The sequence below is a fragment of the Silene latifolia genome, chromosome 7, assembly GCF_048544455.1.
Source record: "Silene latifolia isolate original U9 population chromosome 7, ASM4854445v1, whole genome shotgun sequence".
NCBI classification, from domain to species: domain Eukaryota; kingdom Viridiplantae; phylum Streptophyta; class Magnoliopsida; order Caryophyllales; family Caryophyllaceae; genus Silene; species Silene latifolia.
This window is the reverse complement of record NC_133532.1, coordinates 58803865-58819803: the sequence shown is the minus strand read 5'-3', so window position 1 is coordinate 58819803 and position 15939 is coordinate 58803865. Positions and strand designations below refer to the sequence as shown.

Below are 15939 nucleotides of genomic sequence, written 5' to 3'. Positions count from 1 at the left end.
AATGCAAGTGGGAGGGCAAGTGGGGGTATCCATTTCACCCCACTTGCACTATTTATTTGCATTTTGTGAGAGAAATACTATCTGTCTTCAGCTTGTAACGTATAATGTCCGTCTTTAATGCGAATTTGTGTTGAAAAAATAAGAAAGATCGTTTCATTTAGAATTGAAAGTACCGAAAGTATGTAATTGAGCAACTAATTAAGTACGTATAAATAATGCACGACACACGCGATTTAGCAGTTCCTAAAAGTAATCCCATCCCACCAAACTCGTTAACAAAGCATTAGAACAAGTCTTATTCTACAATAAATGAGTTTGACTCTGGTCTTTTGCTAATCAGTTAGCAGCAGCCAGAACGAATGTTTCCTTTTAATAATAGTAAGCCCACTCCACTTGGAAACTAAAATAATTAACCTAACACAGTAACACACATCCTTTGTTCTTCTTCACAAATCTACAATCTGTACAACAACATTAACTCCATGTTACATTTCACTAATTACACCAACTTTAATCATTTAATATATATATATATATATATATATATATATATAGTTTTTTTCATATGAAAAAGGTAGTATGAATGGTGTGCTGTGAAAGTGAAACCCACTTTCTCTCTATCTGGCATTCTACATGCTACTGTATCACAAATTGAGTGTTTCAAACCTCAAACATTGTGGCTTTTATCTATTTCTGTTTTATTAAAAATGTGAACTTTTTTTTATTTGAGTTATTCTCTTAAGTTTTTCCCACTTTCCCTTTTTCTCTCTTCACTTCCTTTTTCTTTTTTCATCATCTTTTCTTTTTCCCATCTTTTTTTCCAGTTGGGTTCCATAGTTTTGTTGTTAGGGAGATTGAAGAGTGAAAAAAATGGAGATTTGGGTTGTTTGGGTTTCCTTAATCTTTACTCTTTTCTTCTCCCATGTCAAATTTTGCCATGCCCAGATGCCTGGTATGTCATTTACTATCTTCTCCCGTTTATCTATTTGACCCGTTTTAAGTTACTCCGTCTTAAACAAGAATTTGTGCACAAATTTAGGTTAGATTTTGTACATATGTCTGCTATTTTGTTGTTCAGTAGTGTAATCTATGTATGGTATCATTTAAAGTTTGTGGCTTTATTAATTTACATATGTTGGAGATTTTAGTGTAATTATGTAATTAGCCCATATATTTTGTTTCTCTTTTTTTTTGCCTTATTTGTACACAAGTTTGAATTTTTGGGTAATTCTAAGCTCTGGGGAGATATAACTGTACAAGTGATCTTTGTTTTGTATTTAAAGTTCTCATTTTTATTATTTGTGAGACTTTATTGTCAGTTTTGTGTCAAATTTACATACATGGGTTTGGTGATCTTTGTGTAGAATGTTTACCTTGTTATTGCATCTTACTTGCTGATTGACTGCAGTTTCACTGGTGTTGTTTTAGTGCAAGCAATTGTATTTAATGCTGATTGACTGCAGTTTCACTGGTGTTTGATTTGAATAGAGAAATAATTTAATGTATGTCAAAGGCGCATTGATAGCTTATGAATCTCTATTTTACGAACAAGACTGCTTTCTAATTAGATTAGTTTGTCGAGTTCGAATTGTGACTAATTCATCCCAATGAAGGAATTAAGTGTGATTTATCACTTGAAGGGTGAAGCTCACTTTTTAATTCCTTTTTGAACATCATTTCTACTAGTTTACAGTTTTTAGGCATCTAGGGGTGTAAGATTATATGCTGTGTAGAAGTTTCTATCCAAGGCAAACGTAGCGCCAGTTATCTTATTGTCGTCAAATTCGTCATTGCCACCGAGACTTACTTCTGAAAATCCAATTGAAGACTGTTCTAAGTTCACTTTCAGATGTAGAGTGCTTTATCTTTTTACAATAATATAGCTCTTGTAATCCCTAGTACAATAATTGGTAAGGACGTATTCATAGCGAATTCGGTAACCATGATATTATAGCTCTTGTAATCCCTAGTTTGATCAAATAAATAATAGTTGCTGTTGAGAATAAAGCTAACTATTTTTAGTTTTGGTGCGTGACTAATTTTTGAATATTCAAACCAGATTTTGTGAGCCTGGATTGTGGTGCTACTGAAGGTCACACAGACGAGCTTGGTCTTCAATGGGTTCCGGATAACCAATTCAAATTTGGACAGACCGCTAATATATCCATTCCCGATGAAACAAGGAAACAATATATGACCTTGAGATATTTCCCTCTTGATAACAGAAAGTATTGCTACACCTTAAATGTTACAAGTAGAAGGAGATACCTAGTGAGGGCAACTTTTTTATATGGTAACTTCGACAACCAAAATGTTTATCCAAAGTTTGACGTTTCACTAGGGGCAACTCCCTGGTCCACCATTGTGATCAGTGATGCTAATACCATAGAGAAGATAGAAATGATTTTTCTTGCCGGGGATTCAACAGTTAGTGTTTGTTTATCGAATGCTACAACTGGACAGCCATTTATCTCTACCCTTGAGCTCCGTATATTCAACGGTTCAATGTATATTACTGATTTCGAAGATCAATACTATCTGAGTGTATCTGCAAGGATAAACTTTGGTGCTGACAGTATTGACCCTGTGAGGTATAATAGTCTTTTAAATATCACAACTGGAAAGTGAAAACAATCTAGAGAAACAAGAGCGGTGAGTACATTTTGGTAATTAAACTATGGTAATGGAATTTTGTTTCTTTCAGGTATCCTGATGACCCATATGATAGAATATGGGAATCTGACTCAGTGAAGAGACCAAATTTCCTGGTAGATGTTGCTGCTGGAACTGACAAAATTTCGACAAAGATGCCTATCGATATTAACAGAAATGATAGACCACCTCAGAAAGTAATGCAGACAGCTGTTGTTGGCAGAAATGGAACATTATCATACCGATTGAATTTGGATGGATTTCCTGGTGCTGGCTGGGCTTTTACGTACTTTGCAGAAATTGAAGACATAACTCCTAATGATTTGAGGAAATTTAGGCTTATGGTTCCTGATGCTCCTCAAGTCACTAAAGCAGCCGTAAATATCATTGAAAATGCTCAAGGGAAATATCGCCTTTATGAGCCTGGCTTTATGAATTTGACACTCCCTTTCGTGCTATCATTTAAATTTATGAAGACTCCCGATTCTACCTTAGGACCTCTCTTGAATGCTATGGAGATCAATAAGTATGTGCAGAGAAATAGTGGTGCCTTGGATGGTGAGTGCCATTTTGGTGCTTGTATGTCTTTCTGCTTGGGACTGTGAATTTGGTGAAACTCTATTACTAATGTATTTAGTTAAATTTATTTTTCTTTTGGGTCAGTCATCAGTGAAGTAATTGCTTAGTTTGAACCTAATATTTCACACACTGGCAGAGCTATGATTAAGAATCTGGGGTGCCCAGACTACTGAAAACTATTTGTATAATAATAGATTCAATATTAGTAAGGGGGGGTCTGGATATTTTTTTTGGTCCGCCACTGATCTAACCAGAAGGCTTAAAATGGTCGTTCATGTTAATGTCTGGAGACCATGCAATATTTTTTCTTTGGTTCTTAATGTGATTTTGGGACTGATTGCAGGAAGGACAATGGCCTCTTTAGTTACACATTACCCATCTGCTGATTGGGCTCATGAAGGGGGTGATCCATGCTTACCTGTTCCGTGGTCATGGTTGGAATGCAATTCAGACCCTCACCCTCTTATAACTAAAGTGTATGTGGTTTTTGTCTTCTTTTCTTTCTTTCTTTTACTTTGCTTACACCCAGGTTTTCTTTTCATTTTAATTGCTTTTGGGATACTTGGGGTAGTGCATTACTGCATTATTTCTTATGGAGTACGAGTGATGATCATATGAATGGAGATTATAGTTATTTAAGCAGACATCTGACAACATTGCAGCCTCACGACAAAATTGAAGGAAGAGTCTTTGTATGAAACATTTGTATGACGTTTAATGACTTTACATCTTACTCCACCTTTCTCAAAAATCTCTTAATTTCAGCTTATAGAACTAAATATCTCTACTTTATGAATAAATTATGCTCTAAAGCTTAATTTCAGCTTATAGAACTAAATATCTCTACTTTATGAATAAACTAGTTTGGATGCCCTAGCAAAAAAAAAATGTCTAATCATTTATTTAGGGGTGATGATTTTCGCAGTTAGGATAACTAAGTTCCAAGGATGCCTCATATTTATAATCATAAGACCACTATATCTTATGTTAATATTTCGATGTGGGACAATTCTATTATTTTTATATAATCCTACATTATTTTTCAATATGACACATATAACAACATACTAAGAAGTACACAATTTTATATATGTACAAATTATATGACACGCTAATGATATCATTTTTACCACGAATCAAATTATATTATTTTCATAATTTTCTTAATGATATTTTTTTCCAAATGAAATGTAAAATTTTTTTTATATAAAAATTAGAAATATCACTTGAATAGTTGAATATAAGGAAATTAATATTACAATAATTAAAAGATTCTCAATTTATTTTTTACATCAAAAAATATTATTTATGATACTTTCCTAAATTAATTTTTAACATCACCCACCTTATGATAATTTTCTGATGTGGGACAATTCAACTATTTATATGTAGTATATTTACCACACCTACGTTATTTTTCAATGTGGGACAAATAACACACGAAAAAGTACACCATCTTTTTTGCACTTATTTCGATATCCACCCCGATTTAATAATAAGAAAATATTATACCATCTATTTATATTCGTACGTTTTTTTCCATTTTTTGTCATATTAAAATATGTACAAATGATATGATTTAAATTACATTTTTTTTTCTAACACGACTTTTAAGGTGTAATTGAGGGAGCAATCAAATGTATAAACAAATACAAAATATTTTCTTTTTCTGGTGCGATTTTGATTATTGGTTAAAGATTATGATGTGTTTTAGTTACTCAAATGTAATGAGGCATAATAATTACCTATATTTGTAAGTTAAAAATATTTAATTCTACTATTTATCAAAGTAAAAAAGCTCGTTATTGATTTGTTTGTTGATTCAAGATCTTTTTATGCAACACTTGATTGTATTATAATTCATAAATTTTCTATTTTATTGCCGAGATTATCATTATATGACACATTAATAACCAATTTATGTATATTTAGCATCCATTTTATTTTTTAATTATGAGTTTGTCTTAAATAAAGTTATTATACTATCGATTGTCTTAAAATAAACATTATAATATCACTAATATAGTAATATATAATCGCTTTTATAAATATCTACGTGATTAATATCTGTATAGTATTGTTGTAACTAAGGTTTGCCGATAATACAAACTCTTATAAGAACTCTCTAAGATAATTTTCAAGCGATTCAAAAGATTTTTGGTTGATACTCCTAAGTTTTAAATATGACTCATATTTATAATCATGTGATACGTCACCTCATGATAATCTTCTTATGTGGGACAATTCAACTATTTATATGTAGTATATTTACCACACTTACATTATTTTTCAATGTAGGATAAACAATATACTTAGAAATACACTATCTTTTTCGCACTTAATTCGACATCTAACCCAGTTTAATAATAATAATAATAAGAAAATATTATACTATTTATTAATATTCATATAGTACATTTTTTTAACTTCCTATCGTAATTAAAATATGTGCAAATAATATGATACTATATTATAATGCTAGCATTTATTTAACACGGATCTAATTATATAATTTTTCAAAAAAAAAAAAAATTATGTTACTTTAATTTGTTAAATGAGATGTATAAGTTTTTATACAAAAATTGTAAACATCACTTGGACATAATATAAAAAATATATATATATATATCATATCGTGGAGATAATGATATAAACTCTTAAGAACTCTCCAAGACAATGCTTAAGATACTCAGAAGGTTCTTGGTTGGTATTTAGGTTCTAAGGATTTCTTCTATTTATAATCATATGATCACCCACCTTATGCTAAACTTTCGATGTGGGACAATTCTATTATTTATACGTAATATATTCACCGCACCAACATATTTTTCAATGTGGGACAAATAACATACTTAGAAATACACCATCTTTTTCACACATAATTCGACATCTAACTTGGGTTAATAATAATGAGCAAATACTATACTCCCTCGATTCAAGACCAAATACAACATTCCTTTTTTTACACTAACGAATAGAATCTTTATGACTCCTTGCAAAAATATGGTCATGTGGGATCTTATTTGCTTCACCTATAAAGTACAATGAGAATATCAAATTTTAAAATTTTTTATAATGTAAACTTAAAGATATTTACGTTGTAATTTGTGTCTTGGCAAGTGTGTAAATGAAAATGTTGTATTTGTGTCTTGCCAAGTTTTTGTATAAAGATTATAAACATCATTTAAATATAATACATAATATAGAAAAATACTAATATATCATACTGTGAAGATAGTGATATAAACTCTTAAGAGCTCTCCAAAACAATACTAAAGAGACTCAAAAGGTTTTTGGTTGTTATATAAGTTCCAATGATGACTCCTATTTATAATCATAGGATCACCCACCTTATGTTAATCTTTCGATGTGGGACAATTCTATAATTTATTATACGTATTATAATCACTACACTAACATTGTTTTTCAATGTGGGACATATAACATATTAAAAGAAGTACACCATCTTTAATACCCGTATGTGCAAATCATATGAAATCTATAGTCTAATGAAAGCATTTTTTACCACGAATCTAATTATATTATCTTCATAATTTTTATAACATTTTTTTGCCAAATGAAAGGTCAAATTTTTTATATAAAAATTAAAAACTTCTCATGAATATAAAATAGGAAATATAGATATTATAATAATTAAAAGATTCTCTACTTTATTTTTATGTGGAAAATATTATTTATAAAATTTTCCTAAATTAATTTTTGATGATGTGGACGCTCTTGAATCGCTCGAAAAAACTCTCTTTTATATATATACTAGATTTAATGCCCGTGCGATGCACGGGCCATCTTGTAAAGGCTATTGTAATTGTGTACTTTAATTTATTTTGACAATGCAATTGAATATTTCAACCTCAGATCAAATTCTTATGCTTATCTAATAAAAATATAGATAATATATGTATACGTTCAAATTTTAAAGTCAATAAGGCGGAGACACACTTTCGGTCTGTTTTTTTTTCTCTAATAAATCACTCTTCTGAAATTTGGAATTTAAATAAGAGTAATCTCTCACAATAATTCTCTTAAAAATCAGACTGGTCATATCACTTGAACTTTAAATGAAACCACTCGAAGATTAATATAAATTTGCAATTGTTGGATTATTTGTTATCGCTCGAATTAATTCTCCTTTGTATAAGTAGTATGCGATGCTCGAGCCTAATAGAATTATGTTTTCTCATTAATTTTCCCTTCAAGGACTTGCAATAGAATATACTCCCAAATGATCCCCTTTCCTCTCTTTGGTTTTTTATGTCAAAGACAAAGTTAAAAAAAATGATCGGAACGTAGGAAATATGAGATGCCATGGATTCTATTTAAATTCCTATTTCATTATACCCGGTAGGTAATAGTTATACAACAACCATTACAAAACGTTTATCTATATTACATTGCTGATCAAACTATGTTTTTTATATTAGGTTGGTTTTTTGAAATTACATATTAAAGTCCTATATTTGACCAAATCTAAGTTATCTATATTGTGTTTCTTAAGACGATTGGTAGAAAAAAGATTGATAACATTTAAATTGAATTTTGCGTAATTTGTGTTGTTTTACGTACTAACCTCCAATTCCCAAACATTACGTAGAAGCCGACATTAATAATGTGTTTCACGACTACATATTTTAGATGTAAAATTCCATTGATCCCATATGCCACTACTTACGTTTTCTTAGTTTCTACGCACAGTAACTATTTACTAATGAGATTTGAGCTTTGAACACGATATCCATAAGAAAAATCGGCACATTTACGTTATCATCATGAATTTCCATTTAAATTATTATGGATCACTTTTACTTTTATTAGTCTGGTTACAATTTTAAGAGATTGAAGTTGATACAGCTTCAAACAATGTTAGCATAAAAAAGAATTATTGTGTATATCGTATTATAATCTTTTAGACAATTTTTGTGAGGAAGCATTATGTAAATGTGCACAGTACACCACTTATTTAAAAAGAATTATTGTGTATATCGTATTATTGTCACCGTTGACTAAACTCATCCATGCACACGCTACAAAAAGTAAATCGTCTACACTTCATCGTGGGACAAATATTTACGTATGTACTACACTACTACTGCTAGTATGTAATGTTCTTTTCCTTCCTCTAATAAATAGGATCTCTCTATAATCGCTCGAAAAAAGCTTCCTTTAATAATATAGATAGATAGATATAGATATATAGATTATGCTCTAAAGATGTATCTTCGAACCGTATCCTCATATTAGTCGAGAGTCCGACACTCGTACTCGAGATTGAGCAACATAGATAGTAGCAGCCCTTTGTAATTTGTTTGCCATGTGTTATTGAATCTGATTTATCCTTTCTGGCAGTCGTTTATCAAGAAAAAACTTGACAGGAGATATCCCTTCCGAGCTTACAAACTTGAATGGTTTAGTAGAGCTGTAAGTTCTAATTCTCTCTTCTTCTGTAACACACAATAGGTTAACTGACAAGACACCTCGTCGTATCCTATCTCTTTTGATTGATGAGTAGGCTACTATCCTATATAGAGAAAGCTCTCGTTTCACTAACTCTTTACTCGCTTTTATCATGCTTGCAGATGGCTTGACGGGAACTCATTGACCGGAGATATTCCCGACTTTAGTGGCTGCTCAAACTTGAAAATCATGTATATCTACTTGCCTGATGAATTGTCTCTTGATTAAAGTTTATAAGTGGCAATTTGCTGATGTCCTTCCTTATTGCAGCCATCTGGAGAATAACCAGTTGACAGGTTCAATTCCATCGACCCTCGCTCAGCTAGAGAATCTAAAAGAACTGTGAGTTTTTTGGTTTTATCAGTAATAATAAATTGTGACCGTGATAAGTGAATGCCCCTAGATCTATTGTAAAGTTCTTTCTTGCGCCAATCCTTTGACCTTTAACAATGCAATAACCTGACTACTGCAGGTACTTGCAAAATAATTTATTATCAGGAACATTACCATCAGGGTTCGGAAGTGACCTTGTGTTGAAGTAAGTGAAACCAAAAAATCTTTTATTATGTTATTATATGTTAGTCAAGTAATATTTTCTAATGTCTGTTTGTCCAAACGGCCCAACCTCATATTTTAAACATATGGATAAAGACTTGGATCTCAATTAAACCTGCTGTACTATACACCTGACAAAAACAATTTTGGGGAACAGTCCCTCTTGTTACTGAAACCAGGCGCAAAAAATCCGCTATCTGCATTGGTGCCTTCAGTTTTAATTGTTTCAAACTCAAACGTGTATTTTCAACTAATGAGAAACATTTGTTTTGGGTATTGCTGTCAGAAACCCAAATATTCACGACCAGTTCAATCCTAATTTTAAAGTGCATTGCATCCCTCCAAGTTTCTTAGTGAATGACCTTTTAGCTCGTAGTGATAGCTTAGGTAAATAATCTTCTTGTAATATTTGGTTTATCAGTTTGTTATATCGTTTTCTTGATTATAGCTAAACCCTAGACCTGTACTCTTGTATTTACTGCTTTGATAACTACTAGTTCTTGGTGCTAGACAAGATCACATATCTCTGCCTTATGTCTTTCTTTCCTTCATTGTCATCATCTTGCTCATTAACTCCTTTTTTTATGAGAGAAAAACTCGTCGTTATTTGGCTACCCTTTCCCGACAATTTTCTCTTAAATCGTTTTGGTTCTCAAATTTGAATTTCATGACCTTTTGCCATCAATCAGCTACACTGGAAATGTCAATATTCATAAAGGAAGTACAGAGAGCCAGATTGGTATTATTATCGGAGCAGTAATTGGTGCAGCTGTTCTTATTGTAGCAGCAATTGTTTGTTGCCTATTTCTTTGCAAACGAAAGAATCCTAAGAAAAAATTTGTTGACCAAGGTTTGTTGTTAAATATCAGCTTTTGATTTCCCTAATATTCTCTTATGAAAAAGTTGTATCTTTGACTATGTTATTATGTCTTCACTTGTATCAGCCCGCCTGGGACATGTACTGCCATCTCACAAGTTACAGTCGTCTTCTTTCGAAAACACTCCAAACGAAGCTGCCCATTGCTTCACATTTTCCGAACTGGAAGAAGCTACAAAAGAATTCGAGAAGAAAATTGGCTCGGGAGGTTATGGGGTGGTATACTATGGTAAGCTTAAAGATGGAAGAGAGATTGCTGTTAAAGTCTTAACTAGTAATTCCTTCCAAGGGAAACGTGAATTCTCAAATGAGGTATATCATTTTAACAGCAGTGCAATTTTGTCAGTCTTAATAAAACACCATTGTTTTTATGCCCAATAAAATAGGCATGAGACCCAACTTTATTGCTGATGGAAAAATGTTTGTCTATTCATATGTGACACAGGTAACTCTCCTTTCAAGAATTCATCACAGGAATCTAGTGCAGTTTTTGGGATATTGCCAAGAAGATGGCAAAAGCATCCTTGTTTACGAGTTCATGCACCATGGAACGCTCAAAGAGCATCTTTACGGTAAGTATCTGCATTATCAAAAAAATTGCATCGTCCACTTTTGATTTAGATTTCATTGCAACAATATGACCCCATGTAGCGCCTTAGGGACGTAAGGGGGTGGCATATACATAGCCTTTCCCTTATGTTTTTACCTTGAGGTTGTTTCTGGATGACCTGCTTTGAAAAGTGTTGGCAGTTCTGTTGAATGAATTCTATTTCACAATATAAGAAGTATACTCACCATTAGTAAGCTACTTTGCTTTTCTATATCATACCCCAAAGCCCAAGAATTGTAATCTTCGGCTTCATTTGTGATAAGATAAATGTAGATTTCGCTAATTTGCTTTGATTATGGTAGGTCCTCTAACACGAGGCCGTGGTACTAATTGGATCCAGCGCCTTGAGATAGCTGAAGATGCTGCAAAAGGTTGGTTAAGTTGTCCATAGTGTGACTTATCAAGGTTTCATAACATTGTGATCGTAGTATGGAAATGATGATGGCGCTTTCATGCTTCTTTCAGGAATCGAATACCTTCACACAGGCTGCGTTCCATCTATCATCCATAGAGATTTGAAAACCAGCAACATCCTACTGGACAAGAACATGAGGGCTAAAGTTTCAGATTTCGGTCTTTCTAAACTTGCAGTAGATGGAACATCTCATGTATCAAGCATCGTAAGAGGCACTGTTGGATATCTTGATCCAGAGTAAGTATTTTTTTATGATTTGACCCTTCCATAACCGAGTTGCCAGAATTGGACGCTTAGGAAGTCACAAGTATGTAGTAAATTTTACTGCATACTGGAATTCTGCCGCAACAACAAAGAAATATTACGTGTTTGGAGTACTGAGATTCCAAAAGACTTTCAAGGAGGAAAAAGACTAGTTACGATTTTCTAAACCTATTTTCATACAATGAAAAAGCATAAGTGTCAAAATGAGTTCCAAAGGTTTGTCATGAGGTGCAATACTGCAATTTAGCCCCTTTACTTTCCCTGGAGCAAATCACTCCACAAGTTTTGATTACACAATTAAACTCAGTTGAATGTTTTTCATCTTTTTAAGGACTAACTTCGTTTTTCTGTTATAGTAAAACAAACCAAATACTTTTTCTACAATGTTCAATTTTTTTCCTTGGTTGAAATCCAAAAATAAAAAATGTCAATGAAGTACTTCATAGTTCATATATTAACTCGCGTTTTGTATTAATCTAGTTGTACTTATCTTGTTAAAATTTTAACATAATTTGTCTTACTATTCAAGTGGTTATATCAAATCATACTTTTGAATCACTTTTTATTATTTTACGGCAATAGCAATTGTATATTGAGAAGTGAAGTGAATTGAGGAGGAGGAGGAGAAGGAGGAGGAGGAGGAGGAAGAGATAAAGAACTGATAAATTGAACTTTTATTGCACATTATTTAAAATAGCCGAATCTCATTAGTTCCCAAAAAATTTAAGGGCTTATATTGAGTTCTATTTGCCACGTTCTCATAAAGAACGTAGTTTGTAAAGTTAAGAGGTTACAAAGGTATAGGAGAAATTGTTTTCAGAACGTCATGCTGCTAAGTACAAACTAGTGAAGCTTAATCTAATTACAAAAGTCCATATCTTCGGGCAGCTTCCCCTCAGCATTGTCTACCATATTTTTCTTCCTTGCCTCGGAATGAATACAAAAACTTTAAAGAGTGCTTCAAGAGTGCCCGAAAAGTAAGAATGATATTTAGATACTGCGTGTGTTATAGAAGCAAAGTATAGCATCTTGTTGGCCCATTTGTAGTCTACTGGTTAATATACTTGCCTCGTCTCTTCTAACCAACTTCGAGCTATGTAATTCATAATATATTTTGAAGCTTCATGAAAAGGAAAGTATGTTTGAGGTTTTGGGCTTGGGTGTTAAATATGAACTGAAATTTACACGCCTTTGCTGTAGTATTAGGCTAGTAATACTGTTGCCTGTTCCACTGTCATCATCAATTTTGTTTCCCTCATTATTACCCGTTCTTATTCTTTGTTACTGATTGTAATTTGTCCACCCTTTCCTCTTGACAATTGACTGTGTCATGGCTTCAACTCTTCTCTACTGATTGCAGGTATTATATCTCTCAACAACTGACTGACAAAAGTGATGTCTATAGTTTTGGTGTCATTCTGCTTGAACTGATTTCTGGCCAGGAAGCAATTTCCAATGAAAACTTTGGAGCTAACTGCCGGAATATAGTCCAATGGGTATGCTTCCTTAAAAACTCCTTGTTTCAACTTTCAAGTTCTAAGTCATTTTGATCTCTTTTGGCATCTGTTTGATACATTTGCATGGATTTTGGGAGTCTTATATAGCCGATATTATATGTTAAGTGGCATTTGGTTCCTATTTTCGTAAGGAAGTATAGAGATCTAGCATCTAATATTCTAATATTAGGCCCCTCAATGTATGAGCTGCCCAAATTTGTAGATTTTGTTTGCTTTTGTGACTCCATGCTTAGCATCACCCTTACGGGCTTACGGCCATACCAAAATAGGCCAACCTGCGAAATTACAAAGCTTACATTGACCCGTCTGATCAAAACCAACCTGAATGTTGCTGGCCCGAATTGAGCGTTACTCGTAGCCATAGATGGTTATAATAACACTACTAATATATACACAAACTGACCCAATGCAAATGGAAACGTACTCAAAATGGCCAGACCCAATTGTCCTGATGCCTATCTCATCCAAAGGACCGGTTTACCAGGTCTATATGAAGACTTGTTAGGTTAATGTTGGTCTCATGTCACTATGTTTGCTACCCCATGCATAGGCAAAGCTGCAAATAAAAGTCGAACTGGCCCGACCCAAATGCAAACACACCGAAATGCCTGGACCAAACTGGCCCAGCCTGTGTACCCCATCTGATGACCTGTTTGCCAAGTCTGTTTGTAGACTTGTTGGGTTATATTTGGTCTCGTTGTATATGGCTGTACAGATAATGTTTATTATCCCATGCACAGGCAAAGCTACATATTGAAAGTGGTGACATACAAGGCATTATAGATCCTTCATTAAGAGACGAGTACGACATACAATCTATGTGGAAAATTGCAGAAAAAGCCTTGATGTGTGTTCAAGCCCATGGTCACATGAGGCCGTCTATGTCAGAAGTACTCAAGGAAGTCCAAGATGCTATCATGATTGAAAAGGAAGCTCAATCAGTTCGACACGGAAATTCCGATGACATATCAAAACATTCCTTTCATTCCTCCATCCACATGGGTTCCTTGGACTTGGGCCCCACCGATAGTTATTTGTCGATAGACGAGTCCATTGCTCGGCCTATGGCACGGTAGCTCTTCATTATCCTTCTTTTTTAGGAGAGTCAAGGTTTCTTTTATGGTTTGACATTTTTTCTCAAGTTCAGAAGAGGGCATCTAGGTTGTGATACATGTCTTTCGACTTTCATGCATGATCAAAGGGTTGGGGATGTAAATTTTGGCTTGGTCAAGTGCACATGTATGTCAAAGTTCTTGGGCTTGTTTTTCACACCATGTTCGTACAACGCCTTCTGAACTACTACCGCCTAATTAAGTTAGAAAACATTCGTTTTTGGAAAAAATCGATGTCTGATGAGTACTGGGGTTTTAACATTCCCACTGTGTACTCGACATTTTGGGTGGTTTCATATTCACTGCATACTCGTAGTTAAGTTCGAAACTGGACTGGCCACAAATTGTTCTATGCTTCCTGCTCAATTCCCGAAATTGCCCGGGTCCAAGCCCCACCGAGACACTTGTGTTGTCAGTTGGGTCGTGCCAGTTGAACCGCTAGTAGGGTAACGCCAGCTGGGCTCCTAGATAGTCTGTGAGTTGGGGCTGTAGATTGTGTTATGATTCGTTTCTATGGAATATGTGCATTTACGATGATAACAATTAACAATTGTATATGTATGGTATGAGAAACTGGAGAAGTGAATGCATTTATTTTAGCTGAATGTACAAATCACGTCTTCTTTGAACTAGCGCGATTATATGAAGAGCATGTATGAATCAAAATTGCAATTTCGTTAAGGAAGCATGCACAAGAGAGATGTCGAGCCATTGAATTAACTACTCGTGCTTCTGTTGATGGTGCTATGCAACAAAGTTGTGGAAAATTGATGGGATTACTTGAGAGAGCGTGTTTGGAACCCTTCCTATCAAATGTAAGGTGAGCAAAGAAGGTTGTGAGGATAGAAACTCACATTTCTACCATTTTGATTGTGAGGATCTCAAGTTCGAGAACTCGAACGTGAATTTCACTATGGACGAAAATAATCACAAGTCTTGTAAATGGTAGACATGTGACTTCCTATCGTAGAAACATTGTATGTGAGTTTTTCTGATGAATGGAAAACGTCTCCTTTAAAAGAGACTCTTTGTCTACAACATTATTCTGAATATACTCCTTCCCGCCTCCGTCACGTTCATTTATTCTCCTTTTTTTTATTGTGAGATTATTTATTCAAAGGTTTACAAATGATTGGGACGGTACCAAAGTTGGTTGGTGTGAGTGGTAAGGGCTCTCATCTCTTAAACAAGTGGTCAGAGGTTCGATTCCTGACTCCTGCGAATGAAAAAGCCAAACTTGGGAGGGGTCAACCCATTAAATTGCCTTCAGTATCCCGAAGGAGATTGCCCCAGCTGTCGGTAGGGAATACTCCTGGTTAGTCAACACCAAAAAAAAAAAAAAAAAACAAATGATTGAGACGGTGAGAGTATATCATACTCTCTGCATACATTTGTCTAATTCTCCTACAAATAATGGGCTTCAGTCACAATGGATCTCGCAGCCATTACAAAAGATACAACACTTCGATTAGCCATTTTACTCAATTTGTGCTATTTCGAGTTGATTACGGTTCAAGGTCATTACAATGTCAATTCAGTTAGCTTTCATGTCATAATTTTCTTGAGCCGAGAATAAGAAAAGTTAGCTTAAATGTACCTTATATTTAGTTTGAATGTAATAATCATCCTACCATTGACAAATAAATAAAAGTTTCCTCATTGTCAAAAAAAAAAAAAAAAAAAAAAAAGGAAAGTTTTCTAAAATATGAGCGTTTTTACGAGGAAATAAATAATTTAAATTCAAGTCAATCGGTTTAGTTCTTAACGAGTCAGATACATTCAAGTTCAAATATCATTCGGTTATTATTGAATTCAATACAGTGTTGGATCGACTCGGTGTTTGATCGGTTATCAATTCAGATATTTCCGATAGGTTTTTTTGGGTT

The 15939-nt window shown here is 33.7% G+C and overlaps 1 protein-coding gene across 2 annotated transcripts; it reads left to right on the top strand.

The window, feature by feature from the left end:
* The first annotated feature begins 251 nt into the window (after positions 1-251).
* LOC141592202 (putative LRR receptor-like serine/threonine-protein kinase At1g67720) lies at positions 252-14682 on the top strand. Of its 2 annotated transcripts, none has more exons than XM_074412800.1 (15): positions 252-952; positions 2060-2591; positions 2705-3210; positions 3575-3707; positions 8596-8667; positions 8826-8894; positions 8974-9045; positions 9176-9241; positions 9948-10108; positions 10203-10447; positions 10581-10707; positions 11048-11116; positions 11211-11397; positions 12785-12920; positions 13682-14682. In XM_074412800.1, exons 1-15 carry the CDS (start codon positions 871-873, stop codon positions 14015-14017), a joined length of 2793 nt encoding a protein of 930 aa, XP_074268901.1. In that variant the 5' UTR covers positions 252-870; the 3' UTR covers positions 14018-14682. The 2 variants fall into 2 exon arrangements, with proteins under 2 accessions (XP_074268901.1, XP_074268902.1); XM_074412801.1 differs by having other exon boundaries at positions 403-1376; positions 1429-2591.
* The last annotated feature ends 1257 nt before the right edge of the window (positions 14683-15939 follow it).